Source organism: Oncorhynchus nerka, linkage group LG9b, assembly GCF_034236695.1.
Source record: "Oncorhynchus nerka isolate Pitt River linkage group LG9b, Oner_Uvic_2.0, whole genome shotgun sequence".
Lineage (NCBI taxonomy): Eukaryota > Metazoa > Chordata > Actinopteri > Salmoniformes > Salmonidae > Oncorhynchus > Oncorhynchus nerka.
This window is the reverse complement of record NC_088424.1, coordinates 28,188,749-28,212,832: the sequence shown is the minus strand read 5'-3', so window position 1 is coordinate 28,212,832 and position 24,084 is coordinate 28,188,749. Positions and strand designations below refer to the sequence as shown.

The window sequence follows — 24,084 nt, the reverse complement described above, 5'->3', positions numbered from 1 at the left end:
TAAGTATATTTAAAACCAAATACTTTTAGACTTTCACTCAAGTAGTATTTTATTGGGTGACTTTTACTTGAATGATTTTCTATTAAGGTACTTTTACTCAAGTATGACAATTGGGTACTTTTCCGACCACTGGATGCGCTTGTTTTGAGATCAAAGTTAGAACTGCATGTAGCCACATGTGCACATTTAGTTCATATCCTTCGGTAGTTTGTGAGTTATTAGCCCAGTTATAGATCATTTGTAGTCAGCAAGGGAGAAGTGATTGCTTCCTACAAGAGCACAGAAAGTGAGCATTTCTAGACATCTTTGAAAAGCGAGTCAGATAAAATCTTTTTTTTGTCTTAAAGGGGCAATGTTGTATTTTGAGACAGGCTTGAATAAGCTAAGTAGCCAATAGGCAGAGGGTAGCATCATTTGTCTGATTCTCTGTGATAATGGTATGGGAATAATAATGCATTTTATTTTAGAAAGTGGTTTCTTGCAACAAACAGCACAACAACATATTCAGTCACCTCCTTGTCTTAATGACAAGTGGATAAATTCCAAAAGTCTCATGGAATTTAAGCCTACATTGAACACCACACATCGGCTGCTACTGTAGGCTGAATGATAGAACAACAATTTCCATGCTAAAATGTTATGAGATCCATTTTATACATTGTTTTTGATGGTAGGCTACTGGTAGGCCTACATTATGATCAAATAGCCACAGTAGCCTACTTGACCACTGTCTGAAATTAACTTAAAGCTGTTAGAGCCTCAGTGTTCACAGTCAACGCACGCTGGAAGTTGCACAGAATTTACACAACGTTCAAGTTTGAGCTCAGCAGACCTGAAATTTACTCAGTGCCCCAAAAAATGTTAGCTGCCCTATATCCTAAACTATTTGTGGGACTTAAATTACTTTTTGTGTTTATTTTACCTTTGTTAGGACGAAGAGGAGGAAGAGGAGTTTTTCAATGCAAGATACGCCAGAGGCACAGATGGCCCGATGTCTGAGTAAGTGCTCTGTTTATGCTTTTATTACAATGGCAGTTGGTCAGGCACCTACTTTGGCCTAGTCTTGGTGAAGATTAGGAGGAGATTTGAAACTGAGGGGTGATCATCATGCGAACTCAATATCTATCGAGTACACAGCCATAACACTCACAGGAAAACGCTGGTCTACTATTCTCTTTGAGAATCTGGTGTAGGCGTAGGCAGAATGTTGATTTTCTTTGCATACAGCTGCATGATCAATCTTCAGGGTTAGAGAGGCATGTTCTGTGGGCTGTGTGTGGAAAATGAATGTGTACTTGCTTGTTACATAGCATGTGTAATGGAAATTGCATTAGGGAAATTAGGGATGAGGCACACGTCCAGGTTAAGACAAGCATCTTCGCTTTGAGTCGGATGTTGCTCCGGGGACTTGCTAATGAAAATGCTAAAATGCTATTGTAAGATAATGCATGATTATAATTAGGATATACTTTTTTGTTTATTTGAGCATGTCAGTCAAATGGTAAATGAAGAAAGATAACAGGCCAGTCATACAAGCATGTTTTTATTTATTTAGGATTTGTTTATTTGGGAATATCAGTAAACAGATAAATTAAACCAAATGACAGGGCAATTATAGAGTATAAGCATAGTATAATGCTTAGTGTATAAGCACCACCAACCATTCTGCTCCCTCTGTAACAGGTACAGGTAGGGGGGAAAAGGATGCATGGATTGTACTGTCCTCTGATCTTCTCCAGGCACGTTACACTGACTGTGTCATTTGTCTGTTACAACATCTTTGAGTGTCAGTCCTCTGTGTTACAGAGCTATCAAGATGCCACTGCTTTTGATACGTATACTGTACTATGGTGTAATGTTCTGTCATGCTGCTTCCATCATGTTGTCTTGTTATTCTATGCCTGTAATGTGGCACTAACCAAAATAAGTAGAACAAAATATAAGTAACAATTCTAGTACTGCCCTTGTAGGGTCAAGTTGAAACAATTTGTAATAACACTTGAATATCCACTGTTATTTGATAGGATTTATCAACGTCCACTGTCACTACTGGATCCATTTATAGATCCATTTATTAAGCTGTCAAAGCCAAATCCCCATGCCAAATATACTAAATATTATAATAATACAAATAAAATAAGATAGAACCAAATATACTAGACCGGCATTACTGGCATGACCCTTGACCTGGTTTTGGACTGTGTCACAAGGATTGTTCTATTCTGTCTCTGTTCCAAAAACACTAATGTCTTGTTTTCAACCAATCACTCATTGAATACATGGATTACAAAAGAGTCTGAATACCGTAAGTAAAGTTGTATGTCTGTCTGTACCCCTGTCACACCTAATTCAATTTCCTTTATCTTAGTAGAAGAAGTTGATTTCTATATATCACAGTATTTCCCTATTTTAATCCTGCACTATTCCTTTTTGTTTTTGTGGCTTTTTGATTTTGTGTGCTTTCTTCCCAGGTATTTTCATCATTTGAATTTCAATCGAATTTCTGGATGTTTGCTTTATTTAGATGATAATTCAAAAATTGTATTGAATTCATCTTAAGCCATAAAACATACAATATCTTTGATTCAAAATGTTCATAGCAAATTGCTCTGTCGTGCAATTTTCATACTTCATTATTGACATATTTACATACATAGATACTATGTTATATAATATGTAATATGTCTATACTCTATTTAGTGTGAGGTGTAACTTATCATTGATAAGTGTACATGTGACGTGGGCAAGATGCTGCCCTCTAGTGACGAGCTTTGTATTGTGTTCTGTAGGAGGAGGAGGCGGCCCTACCTCCGCAGGAAGAAGGCCATCCACAGGGGCCGTATGGCCGTCCCTGAGGAGGAGGAGGAGAGCACTGCTGGGGGCGGAGCCGACCAACCCCCCAATGGCACCAATGCCTTCTCCAACCGCCGTGACCGACGGAGGAGGGGGGGAGGAGGAGGAAGAGGAGGAAGGTCCGTGTGGGAGCAGAGGGCCAACCAGCTACGCAAGCGGCGCCAGATGGAGAGCCAGGAGGTCCTATTCGGAGGCAGCCCCACCGAGGACACCACTGACACCCCTACCACCGCCTACCGCGCTCCCACCCTCTCCCCAGACGCCAGCCCCGGTCACCTGCCCGAGTCGCCCATGTCCGGGATCATACCCATGCCTGAACCCCCGATGTCCATCGCCATCCCGCTACCGGAACCCCCAGACTCGGAACCTGTGCCTCTGTTTACGTTAGCTGAGGAGAGAGCGGTGAACCATCGCCCCACCGGTGGGGAAAGGAGGCACAGGGTGGCCCGGAAATCCAGACCTGGCCCTGGGGGGGCGGAGGAGGGAGGGACGGCGCGGCATAGGAGGCACCGTCACCGTGAAGCCCGGGCTGAGGCCAAGAGCAGAGAGTCCCCACATGAGGAGGTCAGTGAATCAGGCAGCCGCGAGAGGAAGATATTGGAAGAGAGGGAGGAGAAGGAGGAGAAAGACGAGAAGGAGGTCAAAGGAGAGTTCGCTGAGGTGGAGGGAGGAGTGTCAGGCAAGGATGAAGGAGGAGCCCTTATTATCAACTTAGAGAGTGAAGAAGAGCATCTGAGGTAAGACAGTGGTTCTAGGTTGCATTATTTTATGATAAGGGTGATTCTTGAGATTAGACTTAAGTGTCTAAACACATGTACACATTTTCTTCCATACACCTCCTCTGCAGGGTGTGTATTGCAGACATCCCTGAGCCTCCCCTATGTGATAACTTCCCTGAGTACCTACCCCCACCCCTGCTGGAACCTCCACCCCAGATGGAGGAGGGTGAGGTGGGGGAGACTGGGCAGTGTGAGCCCTTGTCCCAGGACCCTCCAGTGGAGCCAGCCCCAGAGCAGTTCGCAGACCCCTCAGAGCTCCAGGCAGCAGCAGGGGTCAGTGACTCAGAGAACAACCAAGCCTCCCTGAACCTTGAGGAGGGTAAGGAGTCTGAGCAAGGCCCAGACAGCCAGACCAGTGTGATCATAGAGATGTCTGGAGCACAGCCACTGCTGGAGGTCACCCCCATAACAGGTATGGTGCTCAACATTTTACAGTAGTTATTTGAAAGCAATGCAAGGGCCGTTGACTGTTCTGTATGGTTTCCTGCTGGAACAAGGATGGTTACGATAACGATGGAACTTATTTTGTCATCCTCGGGAGGAGCCAGCTCAAATAACATGTTTTATCTTCAATTTACTTTTAGCTTTACACAGCAGCAAGGAGGTGGAGATGTACCATCATGAGAGGAAGGAGAAGGAGGAGGAGGAGTCGCAGGTGGAGAAGGAGGAGGAGGAGGAGGCTAGCCCGCCCAAACCTGTACCTCCTGGCAGTATGTTCCTCTTCAAGGCCTCCAACCCGTAAGATTCTCCTTCCTGCCCATGTCTTGGCATGCATTCACGTGCAGTTCAGAGTCAGAACCCAGTTAGAAAAGGCTACTATATTTATGCATCAGTCAGTGTGCTTTTACTGCACAAATACACATTCATATACTCTCTCACACATTGTAGCTTTACAGCTCTCAATCAGTAATCTTTTTTTTGTGACCACATTTGCAGATACAATATAGTAGTCATTATATTTATCATCATTGTCATCATGAGCGATCACTTGTGTTTCTTATACTGTTGACCATCTCTCCGCTTTATTGATCTGTAGGATCAGGAGGATCTGTCACTATGTGGTGACCATGCGCTACTTTGAGATGACCATCTTGCTGGTGATCGTGGCTAGCAGCATCGCTCTGGCTGCTGAAGACCCTGTGTGCACCAACTCTGACAGAAACAGGGTGAGTTCAATTTGAATCTGGAATGTTGCTATCAGTGATGTGGATGTGTGTATCTTCTCACATAATTGTTGGATGTGTTGACTTTTCTAGGTTCTCCGTTACTTTGATTACGTCTTCACTGGAGTCTTCACGTTTGAAATGATTATAAAGGTGGGATACTCAAAGAGAAGTGATCAGTTCTGATCAACTAAAATTATCAAATTAAACTATGCACAGAAATAAAAATGTAACAATGTTTTCAGTGTAGTAACTTATGGTGTTATATGTACGTGTGTGTGTGTATCTATATTGTTGTGTGTGTGTGTGTGTGTGTGTGTCTATGTTGTTGTTGTGTGTGGGCTTGTGTGTGTGTGTCTATGTTGTTGTTGTGTGTGGGCTTGTGTGTGTGTGTGTGTGTGTGTGTGTGTGTGTGTGTGTATGTTGTTGTTGTGTGTGGGCTTGTGTGTATGTGTGGGGTGTCCTCCAGATGACTGACCTGGGACTGCTTCTTCATGATGGCTCCTACTTCCGTGACCTGTGGAACATTCTGGACTTCATCGTGGTGGTGGGAGCTCTAATCGCCTTCGCTCTGACGTGAGTAGGGTTGCAAAGTTACCGGTAATTTACCAAAGTTAGCGGAGTCTTCTGTAATTTTGGTAATTAACAGGTAATCTATGGTAATTTTGGTCTTTTATACTTTAACTTTTGAAGTTTTTTAAAATTATATCTGTGTCCATATTGTCCTAGTGGATAGACCATACGGTTCAAGATAGCCTAATTAATGAAAAAAGCATCTCTGCAACTCTTCCAATTTACTTTTTTCTGCCACTAGTTTTCCGCCAAAACATTTACAACAAATACATATAGACATAGTAAAATAAATAATGAAAGTGTGTAATATGTGAAGTATATTTATTTCTGAAAACCTCATATTAAACACCAATGGAATTCACTAAGTTTATGGTTTATATTTAGGATAATGTTTTACAGTTTTGTAATTCATTTGTTTTGCTATCTTAACTGTATTTAATTATTTTATATACAGTACCAGTCAAAGTTTGGACACCTACTCTTTCAAGGGTTTTTCTTTATTGTTACTATTTTCTACATTATAGAATAATAGTGAAGACATCAAAACTATGAAATAACACATATAAATGCATGATGAATTAACCAAAAAAGTGTTAAAAATATTTTAGATTTTAGAATCTTCAAAGTAGCCACCCTTTGCCTTGATGACAGCTTTGCACACTCTTGGCATTCTCTCAACCAGCTTCATGAGGAATTATTTTCCAAAAGTCTTGAAGGATTTCCCACATATGCTGAGCACTTGTTGGCTGCTTTTCCTTCACTCTGCGGTCCAACTCATCCCAAAGTATCTCAATTGGGTTGGGGTGGGGTGATTGTGGAGGCCAGATCGACTGATGCAGCACTCCATCACTCTCCTTCTTGTTCAAATAGCCCTTGCCCAACCTGGAGGTCTGTTGGGTCATTGTCCTGGTGAAAAACAAATGATAGTCCCACTAAGCGCAAACCAGATGGTGTGGCCTATCGCTGCAGAATGCTGTTGTAGCCATGCTGGTTAAGAGTGCCTTGAATTCTAAATAAATCACTGACAGTGTCACCAGCAAAGCACCCCCACACCATCACACCTCCTCCTCAATGCTTCACGGTGGGAACCACACATGCGGTGATCATCCGTTCACGTACTCTGTGTCTCACACAGATACAGTGGATGGAACCAAAAATCTCAAATTTGGACTCATCAGACCAAAGGATATATTTCCACCGGTCTAATGTCCATTTCTCGTGTTTCTTGGCCCAAGCAAGTCTCTTCTTCTGATTGGTATACTTTAGTAGTGGTTTCTTGCCAGCAATTCGACCATGAAGGCCCGATTCACAAAGTCTCCTCTGAACAGTTGATGTTAAGATGTGTCTGTTACTTGAATCATCAAATTAAATCACATTTATTTATATAGCCCTTCTTACATCAGCTGATATATCAAAGTGCTGTACAGAAACCCAGCCTAAAACCCCAAACAGCAAGCAATGCAGGTGTAGAAGCACGGTGGCTAGGAAAAACTCCCTAGAAAGGCCAAAACCTAGGAAGAAACCTAGAGAGGAACCGGGCTATGAGGGGTGGCCAGTCCTCTTCTGGCTGTGCAGGGCGGAGATTATAACAGAACATGGCCAAGATGTTCAAATGTTCATAAATGACTAGCATGGTCAAATAATAATAATCACAGTAGTTGTCGAGGGTGCAACAAGTCAGCACCTCAGGAGTAAATGTCAGTTGGCTTTTCGTAGCCGATCATTGAGAGTATCTCTACCGCTCCTGCTATCTCTAGAGCGTTGAAAACAGCAGGTCTGGGACAGGTAGCAGGTCTGGTGAACAGGTCAGGGTTCCATAGCCGCAGGCAGAACAGTTGAAACTGGAGCAGCAGCATGGCCAGGGGGACTGGGGACAGCAAGCAGTCATCATGCCAGGTAGTCCTGAGGCATGGTCCTAGGGCTCAGGTCCTCCTCCGAGAGAAAGAAAGAAAGAGAGAAAGAGAGTAGTTGGAGAGAAGATACTTAAATTCACACAGTACACCGGATAAGACAGGAGAAATACTCCAGATATAACAGACTGACCCTAGCCCCCCGACACATAAACTACTGCAGCATAAATACTGGAGGCTGAGACAGGATGGATCAGGAGACACTGTGGCCCCATCCGATGATACCCCCGGACAGGGCCAAACAGGCAGGATATAACCCCACCCACTTTGCCAAAGCACAGCCCCCACACCACTAGAGGGATATCTTCAACCACCAACTTACCATTCTGAGACAAGGCCGAGTATAGCCCACAAAGATCTCCGCCACGGCACAACCCATGGGGTGAGCTAACCCAGACAGGAAGACCACGTCAGTGACTCAACCCACTCATAGGGACAGCATGGAAGAGCACCAGTAAGCCAGTGACTCAGCCCCTGTAATAGGGTTAGAGGCAGAGAATCCCAGTGGAGAGAGGAGAACCGGCCAGGCAGAGACAGCAAGGGCGGTTCGTTGCTCCAGAGCCTTTCCGTTCACATTCACACTCCTGGGCCAGACTACACTCAATCATATGACCTACTGAAGAGATGAGTCTTCAGTAAAGACTTAAAGATTGAGACCGAGTCTGCGTCTCTCACATGGGTAGGCAGACCATTCCATAAAAATGGAGCTCAATTGGAGAAAGCCCTGCCTCCAGCTGTTTGCTTACAAATTCTAGGGACAATTAGGAGGCCTGAGTCTTGTGACCGTAGCATACGTGTAGGTATGTACGGCAGGACTAAATCGGAAAGATAGGTAGGAGCAAGCCCATGTAATGCTTTGTAGGTTAGCAGTAAAACCTTGAAATCAGCCCTTGCCTTAACAGGAAGCCAGTGTAGGGAGGCTAGCACTGGAGTAATATGATCAATTGTTTTGGTTCTAGTCAGGATTCTAGCAGCTGTATTTAGCACTAACTAAAGTTTATATAGTGCTTTATCTGGGTAGCCGGAAAGTAGAGCATTGCAGTAGTCTAACCTAGAAGTAACAAAAGCATGGATAAATTTTTCTGCATCATTTTTTGGAAAGAAAGTTTCTGATTTTTGGATAAAAGCTGTCCTTAAAACAGTCTTGAAATGTTCTTCAAAAGAGAAATCAGGGTCCAGAGTAACGCCGAGGTCCTTCACAGTTTTATTTGAGACGACTGTACAATTGAGATTTATTGTCAGATTCAACAAAAGATCTCTTTGTTTCTTGGGACCTAGAACTAGCATCTGTGTTTTGTCCGAGTTTAAAAGTAGAAAGTTTGCAGCCATCCACTTCCTGATGTCTGAAACACAGGCTTCTAGCAAGGGAAATTTTGGGGCTTCACCATGTTTCATTGTAATGTACAGCTGTGTGTCATCCGCATAGCAGTGAAAGTTAACATTATGTTTTCGAATGACATCCCCAAGAGGTAAAATATATAGAGAAAATAATAGTGGTCCTAAAACGGAACCTTGAGGAACACCGAAATTTACAGTTGATTTGTCAGAGGACAGACCATTCACAGAGACAAACTAGTATCTTTCCGACAGATAAGATCTAAACCAGGCCAGAACTTTTCCGTGTAGACCAATTTGGGTTTCCAATCTCTCCAAAAGAATGTGGTGATCGATGGTATTAAAGCAGCACTAAGGTCTAGGAGCACGAGGACAGATGCAGAGCCTCGGTCTGACGCCATTAAAAGGTCATTTACCACCTTCACAAATGCAGTCTCAGTGCTATGATGGGGTCTAAAACCAGACTGAATAATTTCGTATACATTGTTTGTCTTCAGGAAGGCAGTGAGTGGAACTCTGTGAAGCATTTATTTGGACTGCAATCTGAGGTGCAGTTAACTCTAATGAATTTATAATCTGCAGCAGAGGTAACTCTGGGTCTTCCTTTCCTGTGGCGGTCCTCAGGAGAGCCAGCTCTTGAAGTTTTCCGGATTGACTGACCTTCATGTCTTAAAGTAATGATGGACTGTCTTTTCTCTTTGCTTATTTTAGCTGTTATTTTACCAAATGGGACTATCTTCTGTATACCACCACTACCTTGTCACAACACAACTGATTGGCAGTTAATTGAAATATATTCCAAGTGACTACCTCATGAAGGTGGTTGAAAGAATGCCAAGAACCAAGCTTTCATCAAGGCAAATATAACACATTTTGATTTGTTTAACACTTTTTTTGGTTACTACATGATTCCATATGTGTTATTTCATAGTTTTGATGTCTTCACTATTATTATACAATGTAGAAAATAGTAAAAATAAAGAAAAACCCTTGAATGAGTACGTGTGTCCAAATTTCTGACTGGTACTGTATATTACTGTAGGCCACACAGAGATAAATACAGATACCTGTGATAATTTGAAGTACCCAAAAGGCCACTGGATCTCATCTGATAAAATTCCACCCAAAATGAAAGTTAGCAAAATGTTGGTACTTTACTGGTAAACTTTTCCAGTATTATACCCTTCCTCTGCAACCCTAAACATGAGTCACACTCACAACGCTTCTGCTGCTGGATGAGTAATCACACTGACTCACTGTAGCAGAGTAGCAGAAATTATATTATATACTGACTGCACTGTAGCATATCTCAACATATATTATGCGTCTTCTAGTTGATGCCTCATGCAGTGATCGAAATATTGCATTTCCTATGTCTTTGTAATAACTATTTCCCTCTGACAAGGGGCGACAGGTAGCCTAGCGGTTAAATAGTGTTTAGCCTGTAACCGAAAGGTCACTGGTTTGAATCCCTGAGCCGACAATGTTAAAAATCTGTGGATGTACCCTTGAGCAAGGCACTTAACCCTAATTGCTCTGCATAAGAGCGTCTGCTAAATGACTCAAATGTAAGTGGACATGTTAATGAACTTTCAGTCTTTTGTAGGCTAACAGACTAATAACATCATCAAGTACAGTAGCTAGCGCACACAGGATTTAGTTCTGGGTTGCGAGGTTAATGAATGTGTTTTTCTCCCCTGCCTTGTATGTAGATATGACTGCGTGTTGATTTCTCTGTTGTGGATATAGCTGTGATCCTCTGAGCGGTGCTCGTTGTGGATCTCTCTTTATGTTTCTATTTCTCTGTTGTTCCTGTGGAATTTATCACTGTTGGGGCTTCCAGGAATGTGATTGGGTAAAGCACACACTTCTCATTCTCAGAAAATTCTCATTGAATTCTCATGCACTTCTCATCGAATTCTCATGCGCTTCCCATAGAATTCTCATGTACTTCTCATACAATTCCCTGTTGAACTTCTTATAGAATTCTCATACATATACTTCTTGTACACGATTCACCATGTCTTTTTTCGGATACTTCTCACTCAGCTACAAATATTTTAAACATTTTACTGAATTCAAATGAATTCAAAATTACAAAAAATAAATGAAGACCTTTGTTAATTTGTGTGAACACTTGTGTGTTTGTGAGATGTGTGTGTGTGTGTGTGTGCTCTCGCTCGTGCATGTGTGTGTGTGCTCTCGCTCGTGCATGTGTGTGTGTGTGTGTGTGTGTGTGTGTGCGTGCATCTATGTGTGTTTGTGTTTCTTCCCTGTGAGTCCACAGTACAGTAAAACACATGTCTGCATCAACAGGAACAACAAAGGCAGAGACATCAAAACCATCAAGTCCCTCAGGGTTCTGAGAGTCCTACGACCTCTGAAGACCATCAAGAGACTCCCCAAACTCAAGGTACCATACTGTACTGTGTTTATGTTCATATACCAACATGGTTGGGGAATTTCAGTTTACTTCCTGAATTGACTGAATTGAAATGGAATTGACCCCAACCTTGTCTACCAATGCCAATGCTTTGTTGACCTTGACTCCCCTTACAGGAAAAACACATGATTTCACATGTGGAAAATCACATGATTTCACATGTGTAGTTTCATGTTATCACATGTTGCTTTACATGTTGTCACATGTTATCACATTAACTTTGTGTTAAGATCACGTGATATCCAAGGGGTTTTTCCATAAAGGTCCTTCATTAAAATGAATGAAATCTTTCAAATCTTTCAGGGAATTTCCAGTGAATGTGGGTTTTTACCTTCTATCCGTGGAACCATGTATCCTCTCCTCCTCTCCTCCTATACAGGCGGTGTTTGACTGTGTGGTGACATCTTTGAAGAACGTCTTCAACATCCTCATCGTCTACCAGCTCTTCATGTTTATCTTCGCTGTCATCGCCGTTCAGCTCTTCAAGGGAAAGTTCTTTTACTGCACTGACAGCTCCATGGACACAGAGAAGGAGTGCCAGTGAGTCCAACACACAGATGTACAGTACGCCAGTGGAGGCTGCTGAGGGGAGTACGGCTCATTATAATGGATGGAATGGACTGAATGGAATGGTATCAAACACATAAATAACATGTTTTTGATACCATTCCATTTACTCCATTCCAGCCATTATTATGAGCCGTTCTCCTCTCAGCAGTCTCCACTTACAGTACAAACACTGGAACAAACAAAGACAACAAATCCTTTACTTATTCACAATCGTCCACACAACACCCATTTCAAATTGGTGAGTGATCAGAGGAATCCTTACCTCCTCTGTCTCTGTCCTTTAACCTCTGTTCTGTTCTTCACAGAGGTTACTACATTGACTACGCTCGAGACAAGAAGGAAGTGAAGAAGAGGGAGTGGAAGAGGCATGAGTTCCACTATGACAACGTGTGCTGGGCTCTGCTCACTCTCTTCACTGTTTCAACTGGAGAGGGCTGGCCGCAGTAAGTCCCTGATGTTCCCAGCACTATGCTCTAACACAACATGAATGCAACTGATATGGGATTCAGAGAGAATGTTGACATTTGCCTGTTACTATTCTCTCTCTCTCTCTCTTCTCTCTCTCTCTCTCTCTGTCTCCTCTCTCTCTCTCTGTCTCCTCTCTCTCTGTCTCTCCTTCTCTCTCTCTCCCTCCCTATCTCTCTCTACTTTTTTTTCTCTCCCTCCTTACCTCCAGGGTTCTGCAGCATTCTGTGGACGTGACAGAGGAGGACATGGGTCCTAGTCGGGGCAACAGGATGGAGATGTCCATCTTTTACGTTGTCTACTTTGTGGTCTTCCCTTTCTTCTTTGTCAACATCTTCGTCGCTCTCATCATCATTACCTTCCAGGAACAGGGTGATAAGATGATGGAGGAGTGTAGCTTGGAGAAGAACGAGGTACAGGACAGAAAAGCAGCACACAAATGCACTCCCATTCTACTATAGCTTAAACATACTGCTGGACCCCATCACCCCAGAATTTGACTTAGTGAATAGGTGCTGCCAGAAATAGACCACAGGAGGTTGGTGGCACCTTACTGCTGGACCCCAGGAAGAGTAGCTACTGCCTTGGCAACAGCTAATGGGGATCCATAATAAATACAAATACTCAACTTGTACATACATTCTTACAAACACAAAAATAAACACAGGATTTCATGAAATTGATTCACTAAACAGTGGTTCCCAAACATTTTATAGTCCTGTTCCCTTTCAAACATTAGCTAGCACCAGGGTAAGCGCACTCTCAAATGTTATTTTTTTGCCATCATTGTAAGCCTCCCCCCCACACACACTATACGATACATTTATTAAACATAAGAATGAGTGTGAGTTGTCACAATCCGGCTCATGGGAAGTGACAAAGAGCTTTTATAGGACCAGGGCACTTATAATAATATAATAATCAATCATTTTGCTCTTTATTTAGCCATCTTACATGTAAAACCTTATTTGTTCATCAAAAATTGTGAATAACTCACCACAGGTTAATGAGAAGGGTGTGCTTGAAAGGATACACATAACTCTGCAATGTTGTATTGTATTGGAGAGAGTCTCAGTCTTCAATCATTTTCCAAACACAGTCTGTGCCTGTATTTAGTTTTCATGCTGGTCAGGGCCGAGAATCCACTCTCACATAGGTACGTGGTTGCAATGGTCATCAGTGTCTTAACAGCGTGATTGTCAAGGCAAGAAAATCTGAGCGCATCCCTATCCAGAACTCTGGCGGTGGCTTCTGATTAAATTCCATTTTCACAGAACCGCTTGTTGCAATTTCGACGAGGCTCTGTTGTTCAGATATCGGTAAGTGGACTGGAGGCAGGTCATGAAAGGGATAACGAATCCAGTTGTTTGTGTCGTCCGTTTCAGGAAAGTACCTGCGTAATTGCGCACCCAGCTCACTCAGGTGCTTCGCTATATCACATTTGACATTGTCCGTAAGTGTAACGATGTACGCTGAGAGTCGGGAAGCAAGTTCAGGGAGTGAATACATTTAATGAATAAATGAAACAAACATGTAACACAAACAGCACACCAACTTGGAACAGGAACAGAAACAGTGATGACTGGGGAAGAAACCAAAGGGAGTGATATATAAAAGGGCATGTAATCAAGGAGGTGATGGAGTCCAGGTGAGTGTCATTATGCGCGTAGCGCTGGTCACAGGTGTGCTCCATAACGAGCAGCCTGATGACCTAGAGGCCGGAGAGGGAGCACACGTGACAGTAAGCTTGAGTTCATTTTTACACAACACATTATACAATGATGGAAAGACCTGTGTGTTGCCCTTGTTAATGCAGACAGAAAAGAGCTCCAACTTCTTAATCATAGCCTCAATTTTGTCCCGAACATTGAATATAGTTGCTGAGCGTCCCTGCAGATTCAGATCATTCAGGCAAGAAAAAACATCACCCAGTTGTGTGAGAAACTCGTCATCATGCAAGCAGTCAGACAAGTGAAAATTATGGTCAGTAAAGAAAACTTTAAGCTCGTCTCTCAATTTTAAAAAACGCGTCAATATTTTGCCATTTGATAACCAGCTCACTTTTGTAAAAGCATTACATGGTCGCTGCCCATATCATTGCATAATGCAGAAAATACACGACAGTTCAAGGGTCTTGCTTTAACAAAGTTCACCATTTTCACTGTAGTCTCCAAAATGTCTTTCAAGCTGTCAGTCATTCCCTTGGCAGCAAGAGCCTCTCAGTGGACCCAAGTGGCGTCGGGAGCAACTGCTTGCACACGTGTTACCACTCCACTATGTCTCCCTGTCATGGCTTTTGCGCCATCAGTACAGATACCAACACAAAGTCCATTTGATATCACAAAGATGTCCTGTACTTTAAAAATATCCTCTCATGTTGTCCTGGTTTCCAGTGGTTTCCAGAAGAGGTTGCTTCCTTAATAGACCCCCTCCATAAACGTAACAGAGATATACCAGGAGCTGTGCCAGGCCCGCCACGTCTGTTGACTCATCCAGCTGTAACGCATAGAATTCACTGGCTTGTATGGGAAGCAGTAATTGTTTCAAAACATCTCCTGCCATGTCACTGATGTGTCGTGAAACAGTGTTGTTGTCTTACTACTCGAAAGTTGTCTTTATTCTCGCTCAAAAAACTCCTGTGGCTTATTTTTCAAATTGCCATGTTTCGTTTCTAATTGTCTGCTTAAGAGTGAAGGTTTCCCACAAGAGAGTAACGGTTAATGTGATTGGATGTTAATTATTTGACAAGGCTACCTGTATTTGACATTGTGTTGTTATTTCGCTGAACACTAGATGGTTTAATTTTATTCTTGGCAGTGAAACGAGGCTACTCATGCGAGAGATAAAAACTCATCCAAATGTATAGCCCTGTTGGAAAATATAAATATACTGTTTGAAAATGTGAAGAAAAAAATGTAAGTTATTATTATTATAAAAAAAAAAATGTGAATCACATTTTTATTTGGCTTACCCCTGACGGCATTGCGTACCCCTGGGGGTAGGCATACCCCAGTTTGGGAATACCTGACCTACAATAACCATCTTGTTACCTTGATCAGATATACACATTTGATTGATCACAATAATCTCACAGTTTCATTCCTGATTTCTTCCTCTTCTTTTTATTCTCTCTCCGTCAGAGGGCATGCATTGACTTTACCATCAGTGCCAAGCCCCTGACGCGCTACATGCCCCAGAACAGACAGACCTTCCAGTACCGACTGTGGCACTTTGTGGCGTCACCATCGTTTGAGTACACAGTGATGGTCATGATCGCTCTCAACACTGTGGTGCTCATGATGAAGGTATGGAGCCTATGTCTTTGTAACACAGTTTATAACCATGACATATGTGCAGGCCTTTGTTAGAATTTAGTTACACTCTCAAAGTCTCAAATCCATAGGAGCAAGCCCAGTGGAACCCTCTTTGTCTGATAACAGTTGAATATGACACATCTCTGTCTCTTTGTATTAAACATGTAACCCACTTCTTTGCCATCACTGTTGGATACATTCCGGTCTCACTCTGAATGTGTCCTGTCTGTCCGCAGTACTACTCAGCTCCAGCAGCGTATGACACGGTACTGAAGCACCTGAACACAGCCTTCACCGTTCTCTTCTCCCTGGAGTGTATCCTCAAGATCATGGCCTTTGGTTTTGTGGTGAGCAAGACAACAGGACTAAACTGTCCAACTGGGAAAATGAATGTTATGGTGGACATGGTAGCATGTTATGGTAGAATCATTTCCATTCAAGAAAGGAGGCTTGCTTTTGTATAATGTTGCTCATTTGCCCCCTGGCAGAACTATTTTCGAGACACTTGGAACATTTTTGACTTCATCACTGTGCTCGGCAGCATCACTGAGATCATTGTGGATTTACAGGTAATGTTTCACTTTAGCTCTTAAACCTTTACTTCATAACCACTGTGATTCATGAGCTGGTAATGCTGTAAAACTTTTTCTCTCAGTAAAAATAGGCTATGAATGTTGTAAACTTACTTGTTCAATTACTCGCCATCAATCAAATCGATCTCTATATATCCCTATCTGCCTATGGGTATGTTCTGTCTTCTCTGTCCCCGAACACTTCTCTGTTCCGTATATGCCTTGCCGTCATACATCAGTTTTATGTTTACTGTATTTATATAGAATATTCTGTATGTTGACTTTGTGTAAATTTCTCTGTCTGTATAGTATCTGTACGTTTGTCTATAGCAGTGGAGGCTGCTGAGGGGAGGACGGCTCATAATAATGGTTGGAACGGCGCAAATGGAAACCATATGTTTTATGTATTTGATACCATTTCACCTATTCCGTTCCAGCCATTACCAAGAGCCCGTCCTCCCCAGTTAAGGTGCCTCCAACCTCCCGTGGTCTATTGCTGACAGTACCTATTCACTAAGACAAATTTTGGGTATGTATAAATATACTTGGTGAATAAAAGTGATTCTGACTTCTATATTTCCTGTGGTCTGTCTACCTCAGTCAATAAACACATTCAATATGAGTTTCCTGAAGCTGTTCCGGGCTGCCAGACTGATCAAACTGTTGAGGCAGGGCTACACCATACGAATCCTGCTCTGGACCTTTGTACAATCCTTCAAGGTCAGCCATGTTCTCCCCTGCTTTTACCATCTGTCATGTCCACTTAAGAAATATCTGACTTTGTTAATAGAACCAGTAGTCTGTCTTTATTTTGTATGTCCTTAGTTCCAGCTGGCCATTGCACACACAGATGGGACTCGGCTGCTGGTGTGTGTTCTTGGGAAAACCAAATCATTCTTCTCTATTTGTATCTCTTTTTTGCTCTAGGCTCTTCCTTATGTTTGTCTGCTCATCGCCATGCTGTTCTTCATCTATGCCATCATTGGGATGCAGGTAAGACCTCCGAAGCTTATATGCTTTACAATGGTAACTTCAGCCACAAAAAGGATGCTGTACTGCGGCTTCATGTGTTTCTCACTTGATCCACACAAGGTGTTTGGAAACATCAAACTGAACGATGAAAACCATATCAACCAGCACAACAACTTCAAGACCTTCTCTGGTGCACTGATGCTTCTCTTCAGGTGGGTGCATTGAGAAGGAATCAGAAGCAGAGATATATTCAAAACTATAAGTAGATTATTTTGCTGACTGATGAATTCATATATTGGTTAGTGTTTAATAGACTAATTGGTTGATAAATTGCTTGCTTGATTAATTGACTCATTAATTGACACAGGAGTGCGACGGGGGAGTCATGGCAGGAGATCATGCTATCGTGTCTGGGGGGGCAGGAGTGTGAGCCAGACTCCTCCATGGCACCCATGACCATGTCCCCTGACCACGAGGGAGGCTGTGGTACTGACTTTGCCTACTGCTACTTTGTCTCCTTCATCTTCTTCAGCTCTTTCCTGGTGAGGACGCTGCAGGAATAAACTGTTTCTCCTTTCCTCCACTCTTTCTCAGCACTCTTTCTCTCCCTCACTGCCCATTTTTATGATAGACAAGAGCAATTTTTGATAGTGCTACACAGATACAATCCAAATAATTGCTTTTGTGTATGCACGGACATGTGGACATCAGTATTGTTCATGATGCTATCTCTCACACGTCTTCTCCTCTTGTGTGACTCTGTAGATGCTGAATCTGTTTGTGGCTGTGATCATGGATAACTTTGAGTATCTGACCAGAGACTCTTCCATCCTGGGTCCTCATCACCTGGATGAGTTTGTCCGTGTCTGGGGAGAGTACGACCGTGCAGCATGGTGAGAGAGAAGACACCACCATGTCTCAACTCTTCCCAGCAGAGGACAGTGTATTGACTCTCTAAAAGCTAAATAGGCCTGAACTGCCTTAATTCCTGTGTTAGACTGGCCAACGTCTTCTGTTTCAAACTCCAAATGAATGCCTTAACCCTTACATTTTCTCCTCAACTCTCTCTTTCTCCTTTCTAATTTTCCCTGTTTCTTCTGTAGTGGGCGTATACATTACACCGCCATGTATGAGATGTTGACCCACATGTCTCCACCCCTGGGCCTGGGGAAGAAATGCCCCAGAGGTATGGCCTACAAGGTATGGAATAAACACTTTATTTGATTCATTTAAATTTAGGATAGACATGTTTTTTTTTACAGTTGTTTCACTGTAAAGCATGTGGAATTCTCTCTATCTCTCTTCCTCCCTTTCTACTGCCCTCCATCTCTCTCTCTCTATCTCTCCCTCCCTCCCTCACTCTCTCTCCGCACATCCCTCCATTCCCCTCTCCCTCCACAGAGGCTGGTGTTGATGAACATGCCAGTGGATGAGGACATGTCAGTCCACTTCACCTCCACCTTGATGTCTCTCATCCGCACTGCTCTGGAGATCAAGATCGCACGAGGTCAGGGAATGAGTTGAGTTTAAAACCACCACGCCTCACTGCATTTGCATAATTTTTTCAATTTAGACTTGGTCTTCCATCTTGAGCCTGGAGATCCACACTGCCTAGGGCATGCAGGCTTTTGGTCCAGCCAAGTACCGGTAACACACTTGATTCAACATATAAATGGCTTGGTGATTGGTTGAGTAGTTGAAACAGGAAATTTAGCAACATTATCCATTTCCCCTGTCTGTGTATAATGGCTGAATAAAGATCTATTGTAATGTGGTCCAGGTGGGGAGGACCGAGTAGCTCTGGACACTGAGCTACAGAAGGAGATCAGTGTGATATGGCCGTACCTCCCCCAGAAGACCCTGGATGTACTGGTGCCCATCAACAAAGGTCAGACCCACACTGGAGAGAGACATGGAGAGGTAGACCTGGGAGTCAGTCAGTCAGTCAGTGACTAGCAATCTAATCTAATCTGTGTTTTACAGATTCTGACATGACAGTAGGTAAGATATATGCCTCCATGATGATCATGGACTACTTCAAACAGAACAAAGCCAAGAAGCTGAGAGCACAGCTGGAAGCACAGGTCAGCTATACACACCATATACACATTATATACACTGAGTGTACAAAACATTATGAACACCTGCTCTTTCCAAGACATAGACTGACCAGGTGAATCCAGGTGAAAGCTATGATCCCAAGACCTCCCGGGTGGCGCAGTGGTTAGGGCCCTGTACTGCAGCGCCAGCTGTACTGCAGCGCCAGCTGTGCCATCAGAGACTCTGGGTTCGCGCCCAGGCTCTGTCGTAACCGGCCGCGACCGGGAGGTCCATGGAGCGACGCACAATTGGCCTAGCGTCGTCCGGGTTAGGGAGGGCTTGGTCGGTAGGGATGTCCTTGTCTCATCGCGCACCAGCAACTCCTGTGGCGGGCCGGGCGCAGTGCGCGCTAACCAAGGTTGCCAGGTGCACGGTTGTTTCCTCCGACACATTGGTGCTGCTGGCTTCCGGGTTGGATGCGCGCTGTGTTAAGAAGCAGTGCTGCTTGGTTGGGTTGTGTATCGGAGGACGCATGACTTTCAACCTTCGTCTCTCCCGAGCCCGAACGGGAGTTGTAGCGATGAGACAAGATAGTAGCTACTACAACAACCTTCGTCTCTCCCGAGCCGTACGGGAGTTGTAGCGATGAGACAAGATAGTAGCTACTACAACAATTGGACACCACGAAATTGGGGAGAAAAAGGGGTAAAAAAAAATAAAGAAAAAATAAAGCTATGATCCCTTATTGATGTCACTTGTTAAATCCAATTCAATCAGTGTAAATAAAGGGGAGGAGACAGGTTAAAGAAGGATTTTTTTAAGCCTTGAGACATTTGTGATATGGATTGTGTATGTGTGCCATTCATAGGGTGAATGGGCAAGAGTTTATGATCGTAAACTCAGCAAAAAAAGAAACGTCCTCTCACTGTCAACTGCGTTTATTTTCAGCAAACTTAACATGTGTAAATATTTGTATGAACAAACAATATTCAACAACTTAGACATAAATTGAACAAGTTCCACAGACATGTGACTAACATAAATGGAATAATGTGTCCCTGAACAAAGGGGGGGTCAAAATCAAATGTAACAGTCAGTATCTTGTGTGGCCACCAGCTGCATTAAGTACTGCAGTGCATCTCCTGCTCATGGACTGTACCAGATTTGCCAGTTCTGTGGGATGTTACCCCACTCTTCCACCAAGGCACCTGCAAGTTCCTGGACATTTCTGGGGGGGAATGGTCCTAGCCCTCACCCTCCGATCCAACAGGTCCCAGACATGCTCAATGGGATTGAGATCTGGGCTCTTTGCTGGCCATGGCAGATCACTGACATTCCTGTCTTGCTGGAAATCATGCACAGAACGAGCAGTATGGCTGGAGGCATTATCATGCTGGAGGGTCATGTCGGGATGAGCCTGCAGGAAGGGTACCACATGAGAGAGGAGGATGTCTTCCCTGTAATGTACAGCATTGAGATTGCCTTCAATGACAACAAGCTCAGTCCGATGATGCTGTGACACACCGCCCCAGACCACACCCTCAGGTGTGATGTTCGGATGTACCGATCCTGTGCACGTCTTGTTACACGTGCTCTGCCACTGCGAGGACGATCAGCTGTCCGTCCTGTCTCCCTGTAGCACTGTCTTAGGCGTTGCAAGCTAAAGCATACATTGCAATTTATTGCCCTGGCCACATCTGCAGTCATCATGCCTCCTTGCAGCATGCCTACGGCACATTCACGCAGATGAGCAGGGACCCCGGGCATCTTTCTTTTGGTGTTTTTCAGAGTCAGTAGAAAGGCCTCTTTAGTGTCCTAAGTTTTCATAACTGTGACCTTAATTGCCTACCGTCTGTAAGCTGTTAGTGTCTTAACGACCGTTTCACAGGTGTATGTTCATTAATTGTTTATTGTTCATTGAACAAGCATGGGAAACCGTGTTTAAATCCTTTACAATGAAGATCTGTGAAGTTATTTGGATGTTTACGAATTATCTTTGAAAGACAGGGTCTTGAAAAAGGGACATTTCTTTTTTTGCTGAGTTTAGGTGCCAGTTGCACCGGTTTGTTTGACTGCAACACTGCTGGGGTTTTCACGCTCAACAGTTTCCTGTGTGTATCAAGAATGGTTCACCACCCAAAGGACATCCAGCCAGCTTGACACAACTGTGGGAAGCATTGGAGTCAACATGGGCCAGCATTCATGTGGAAGGCTTTCAACACCTTGTAGAGTTCCTTCCCTGACAAATTGAGGCTATTCTGAGGGCAAATGGGGGTACAACGCAATATTATGAAGGTGTTCTTAATGTTTTGTACACTCAGTGTTTATACCTCCAGTCCTCTTCTGTATAACATTACCATGGCATCTGGCATCTGTTGCCACAACATAGTGCCTTTAGTGATGTATTGCTTGGTGTGGTCTCCTCTACAGAAGGCCAGTCTGATGCCGTTCCAGCGGCTGGATGCCTCGACCCTCTCTGAAGACATTCTGTCCAATGCTCAGCCCCTGCCCTGCATGCCCCACAGTGCTGGCTCCGCCCTGTGAGTCAGTCCGTGCGTGCAGGCTTGCTTGCATTCGTGTGTGTGTGTGTGTGTGTGTGTGTGTGTGCCTTGAGCCTTGAGCCTTGTGCCTTTAGTAAGTATTTGTGACCGACCCCCTTGATTCGGCCTTATGTAGCAACATTTTAAATGTTTTTTTAGGTTGGATTAAAGTAGAGGCGCAGAGCTAAAAAAAAAATTATATCATACACTGCAGTTGAGAAACAATGGGAAAGTAATTCTGCTTTGAAAGTTGATACTTGAAACTTGTAACCCCACTTTTGTGAAAATGGCCCTTGAATGTTTTGGTACACCTACGAGAGAGCTTTTCTTTGTCTACACCCATTCAGCATCGTTCACACCCTCTTAAGCCTTAGCCCCACCCATCTCTTTAAAGATTCACATGTGAGGCCATGTGGTAAACACACGCTATATCAAATTAGATCTATGTTTATTTGTCACAAGCACAGGATACAGAAGTGGTTACTTGCATAGTAGTAATATCTAAAACAGAAAGTGTCCAGATAAAAATATTGTATAAATATTTTATCAATATTAGATGACACTTACCTGACACACTTGTCTAAATTGATGGGTCATGTGAAGGAAATGCTATAACCACCTCCCAGACACATCTAGCTAAGTGGATGGGTCACTATTGTCTAGACATGTACACATGTTCATGAAATACAATAGATGGCCGTAATCACCCCCAGACACACCTGGCTAATTTGATGGATCATGTAATAATCCGGCCGAAGTGGAGTCTTTTGTTTAGACATGTAGCTAGCTAGGTAGCTAGCTAGCTAAACAATTAACCGGCATAATCCCAACTCATACTACTGCGAAAACAAACATTGTAATAGCTGTAGTGTGAATCTGCAGGTAGCTAAAGCTATCAAACTAGGTTCAATATTAGCAAGCTAACATTAGGCTATAACTAGCAATGCAAATTGATTTCTGATTTGAATAGTATTACTACACTGGTCATACACATAATGTTAGCTAGCGAGCCAGCAAGCTAGCATTTGCTTACCTAACTAACAGTATGCTTTAGCTTGCAATAAAAACAACTTTCTCACAAAATTAGAAACTTATATCTGAAAATGTAGCTAGACTCTTAACATATACATGGACAAACACTTCACAGTAGACTGGAACCATTTAACTCCGTTTTGTTTGTAGCTACATCTTGTTTGGCCAGCGTTGTGTCAAGTCACTCCGATTCACACGGACTGTGGCGTGTGCAATGTTGTTGAGAAAAGTTGCAACACTTTTGTTGTTCTCGTTGGCTAACGTTATATCTTTCAAAAATGGTGTGGTAGAAAGGGCTGTCAAAACATACTGAACAGCTCACGTTATAGACTGAAGCATGCTACATGGCAGACCAATCCAAACTCATCTCCCGGCATGTCCAGCCCATCCATTATCACAGCCAATCATGGCTAGCGGGAAGGTTTCTGTCTTTTTCCGTGGCTAAACCATCTAGGCTCGTACTTTGACAATTTGATTCGTATTTATGGATGGAATACAAATTTGTTATTAAGGCACATGAAAGTAAACATGTTCCAGAAGGCATTTCTGCCAAAAAAAACACATTTTGATAAAAAAAGAGTAATAATAATATTTTTTTAAAGTAGTGACGTGCGACATATGCCTAGTTTCCTGAAATGAGTCACATTTGTGTTTGACAGAATTTCCTCTGTGACTTGCCTCCCTCTGTAGGACCAGAGGAGGCCTGGTGGCGTTGAGTCCTCTCTCCCCCCAGGACCTGCTCAACATGCAGCCCCAGACCTCTGACACGGACACCAGAAGCCAACACTCCAGGGTAACGAGAAGGACCAAGTCCTATGTACTGTAGAAACACATCACGGGAGTACTGTACACCACACTAAACTAGCACCATCACCAACTACACAAAGTACACACACAAAGAAGCCTTTATATAATTTAGTAAGTGTACAATGATAGCTCTATAAAGCCCTTTGCTAGGAGCCAAAAAAGAAAGTCAGCTGTGGGCAAAATATAAAATACTGCCCTTTGAAAACCTAACCTCTTGCGGTAAAGCGCAAAATATCAACCCACTCATAGACAACAATGAATCAATTACACTTATCTAATAGTAATGGTTGAATGAAGATACTAATAGTGCATCGCAGAGCACAGCATTCATGTTTCTATGTGTTTCTGTCCTTGCCTAAGTTGTAGTCTGATTAGTGGAGGTTTAAAGGAGATGCAGGCATTCTCGCTGTTCATTGTGCTGTTTATAGGCTGTTTGGTTGAACTAGTCTTCAGTGTACTGTTTTCCCTATAAGAATGTTACGACTTTGACCCTGGATATCTGTTACTGTTTGCCTTATTCTATGTGTATTTTCACTAGGGAGTTACATAAGTCATAACGGGCTTTAAGGAAAGGTGAACTTGTCTGGCTCAGGATGTTTAGTGTATCCAGATCTGAACTTGCATGAGTATGTATAACAGTAGGCCCAATTGTTGTTCTGGTCTCTCTCTTCTCATTTATTGTTGTAGTGATGTGCTTGTGCTGCCATCTCCTCTTG

General features: G+C 43.1%; 1 protein-coding gene across 1 annotated transcript in view; it reads left to right on the top strand.

The window, feature by feature from the left end:
• Positions 1-24,084, top strand: part of LOC115114545 (voltage-dependent R-type calcium channel subunit alpha-1E-like) — a 70,975-nt gene that overhangs the window by 42,365 nt on the left and 4,526 nt on the right. Inside the window, exons 18-43 of the mRNA XM_065013610.1 lie at positions 932-999; positions 2,790-3,590; positions 3,701-4,044; positions 4,217-4,370; positions 4,669-4,798; positions 4,889-4,948; positions 5,265-5,371; positions 10,457-10,468; positions 10,930-11,026; positions 11,436-11,596; positions 11,932-12,069; positions 12,303-12,504; positions 15,232-15,396; positions 15,642-15,752; positions 15,894-15,974; positions 16,578-16,697; positions 16,905-16,970; positions 17,070-17,161; positions 17,317-17,491; positions 17,715-17,842; positions 18,053-18,149; positions 18,351-18,468; positions 18,730-18,837; positions 18,933-19,033; positions 21,420-21,529; positions 23,252-23,354. Coding sequence (XP_064869682.1) covers positions 932-999; positions 2,790-3,590; positions 3,701-4,044; positions 4,217-4,370; positions 4,669-4,798; positions 4,889-4,948; positions 5,265-5,371; positions 10,457-10,468; positions 10,930-11,026; positions 11,436-11,596; positions 11,932-12,069; positions 12,303-12,504; positions 15,232-15,396; positions 15,642-15,752; positions 15,894-15,974; positions 16,578-16,697; positions 16,905-16,970; positions 17,070-17,161; positions 17,317-17,491; positions 17,715-17,842; positions 18,053-18,149; positions 18,351-18,468; positions 18,730-18,837; positions 18,933-19,033; positions 21,420-21,529; positions 23,252-23,354 — 3,849 coding nt within the window. The remainder of the gene's footprint in view (positions 1-931; positions 1,000-2,789; positions 3,591-3,700; positions 4,045-4,216; positions 4,371-4,668; positions 4,799-4,888; positions 4,949-5,264; positions 5,372-10,456; positions 10,469-10,929; positions 11,027-11,435; positions 11,597-11,931; positions 12,070-12,302; positions 12,505-15,231; positions 15,397-15,641; positions 15,753-15,893; positions 15,975-16,577; positions 16,698-16,904; positions 16,971-17,069; positions 17,162-17,316; positions 17,492-17,714; positions 17,843-18,052; positions 18,150-18,350; positions 18,469-18,729; positions 18,838-18,932; positions 19,034-21,419; positions 21,530-23,251; positions 23,355-24,084) is intronic.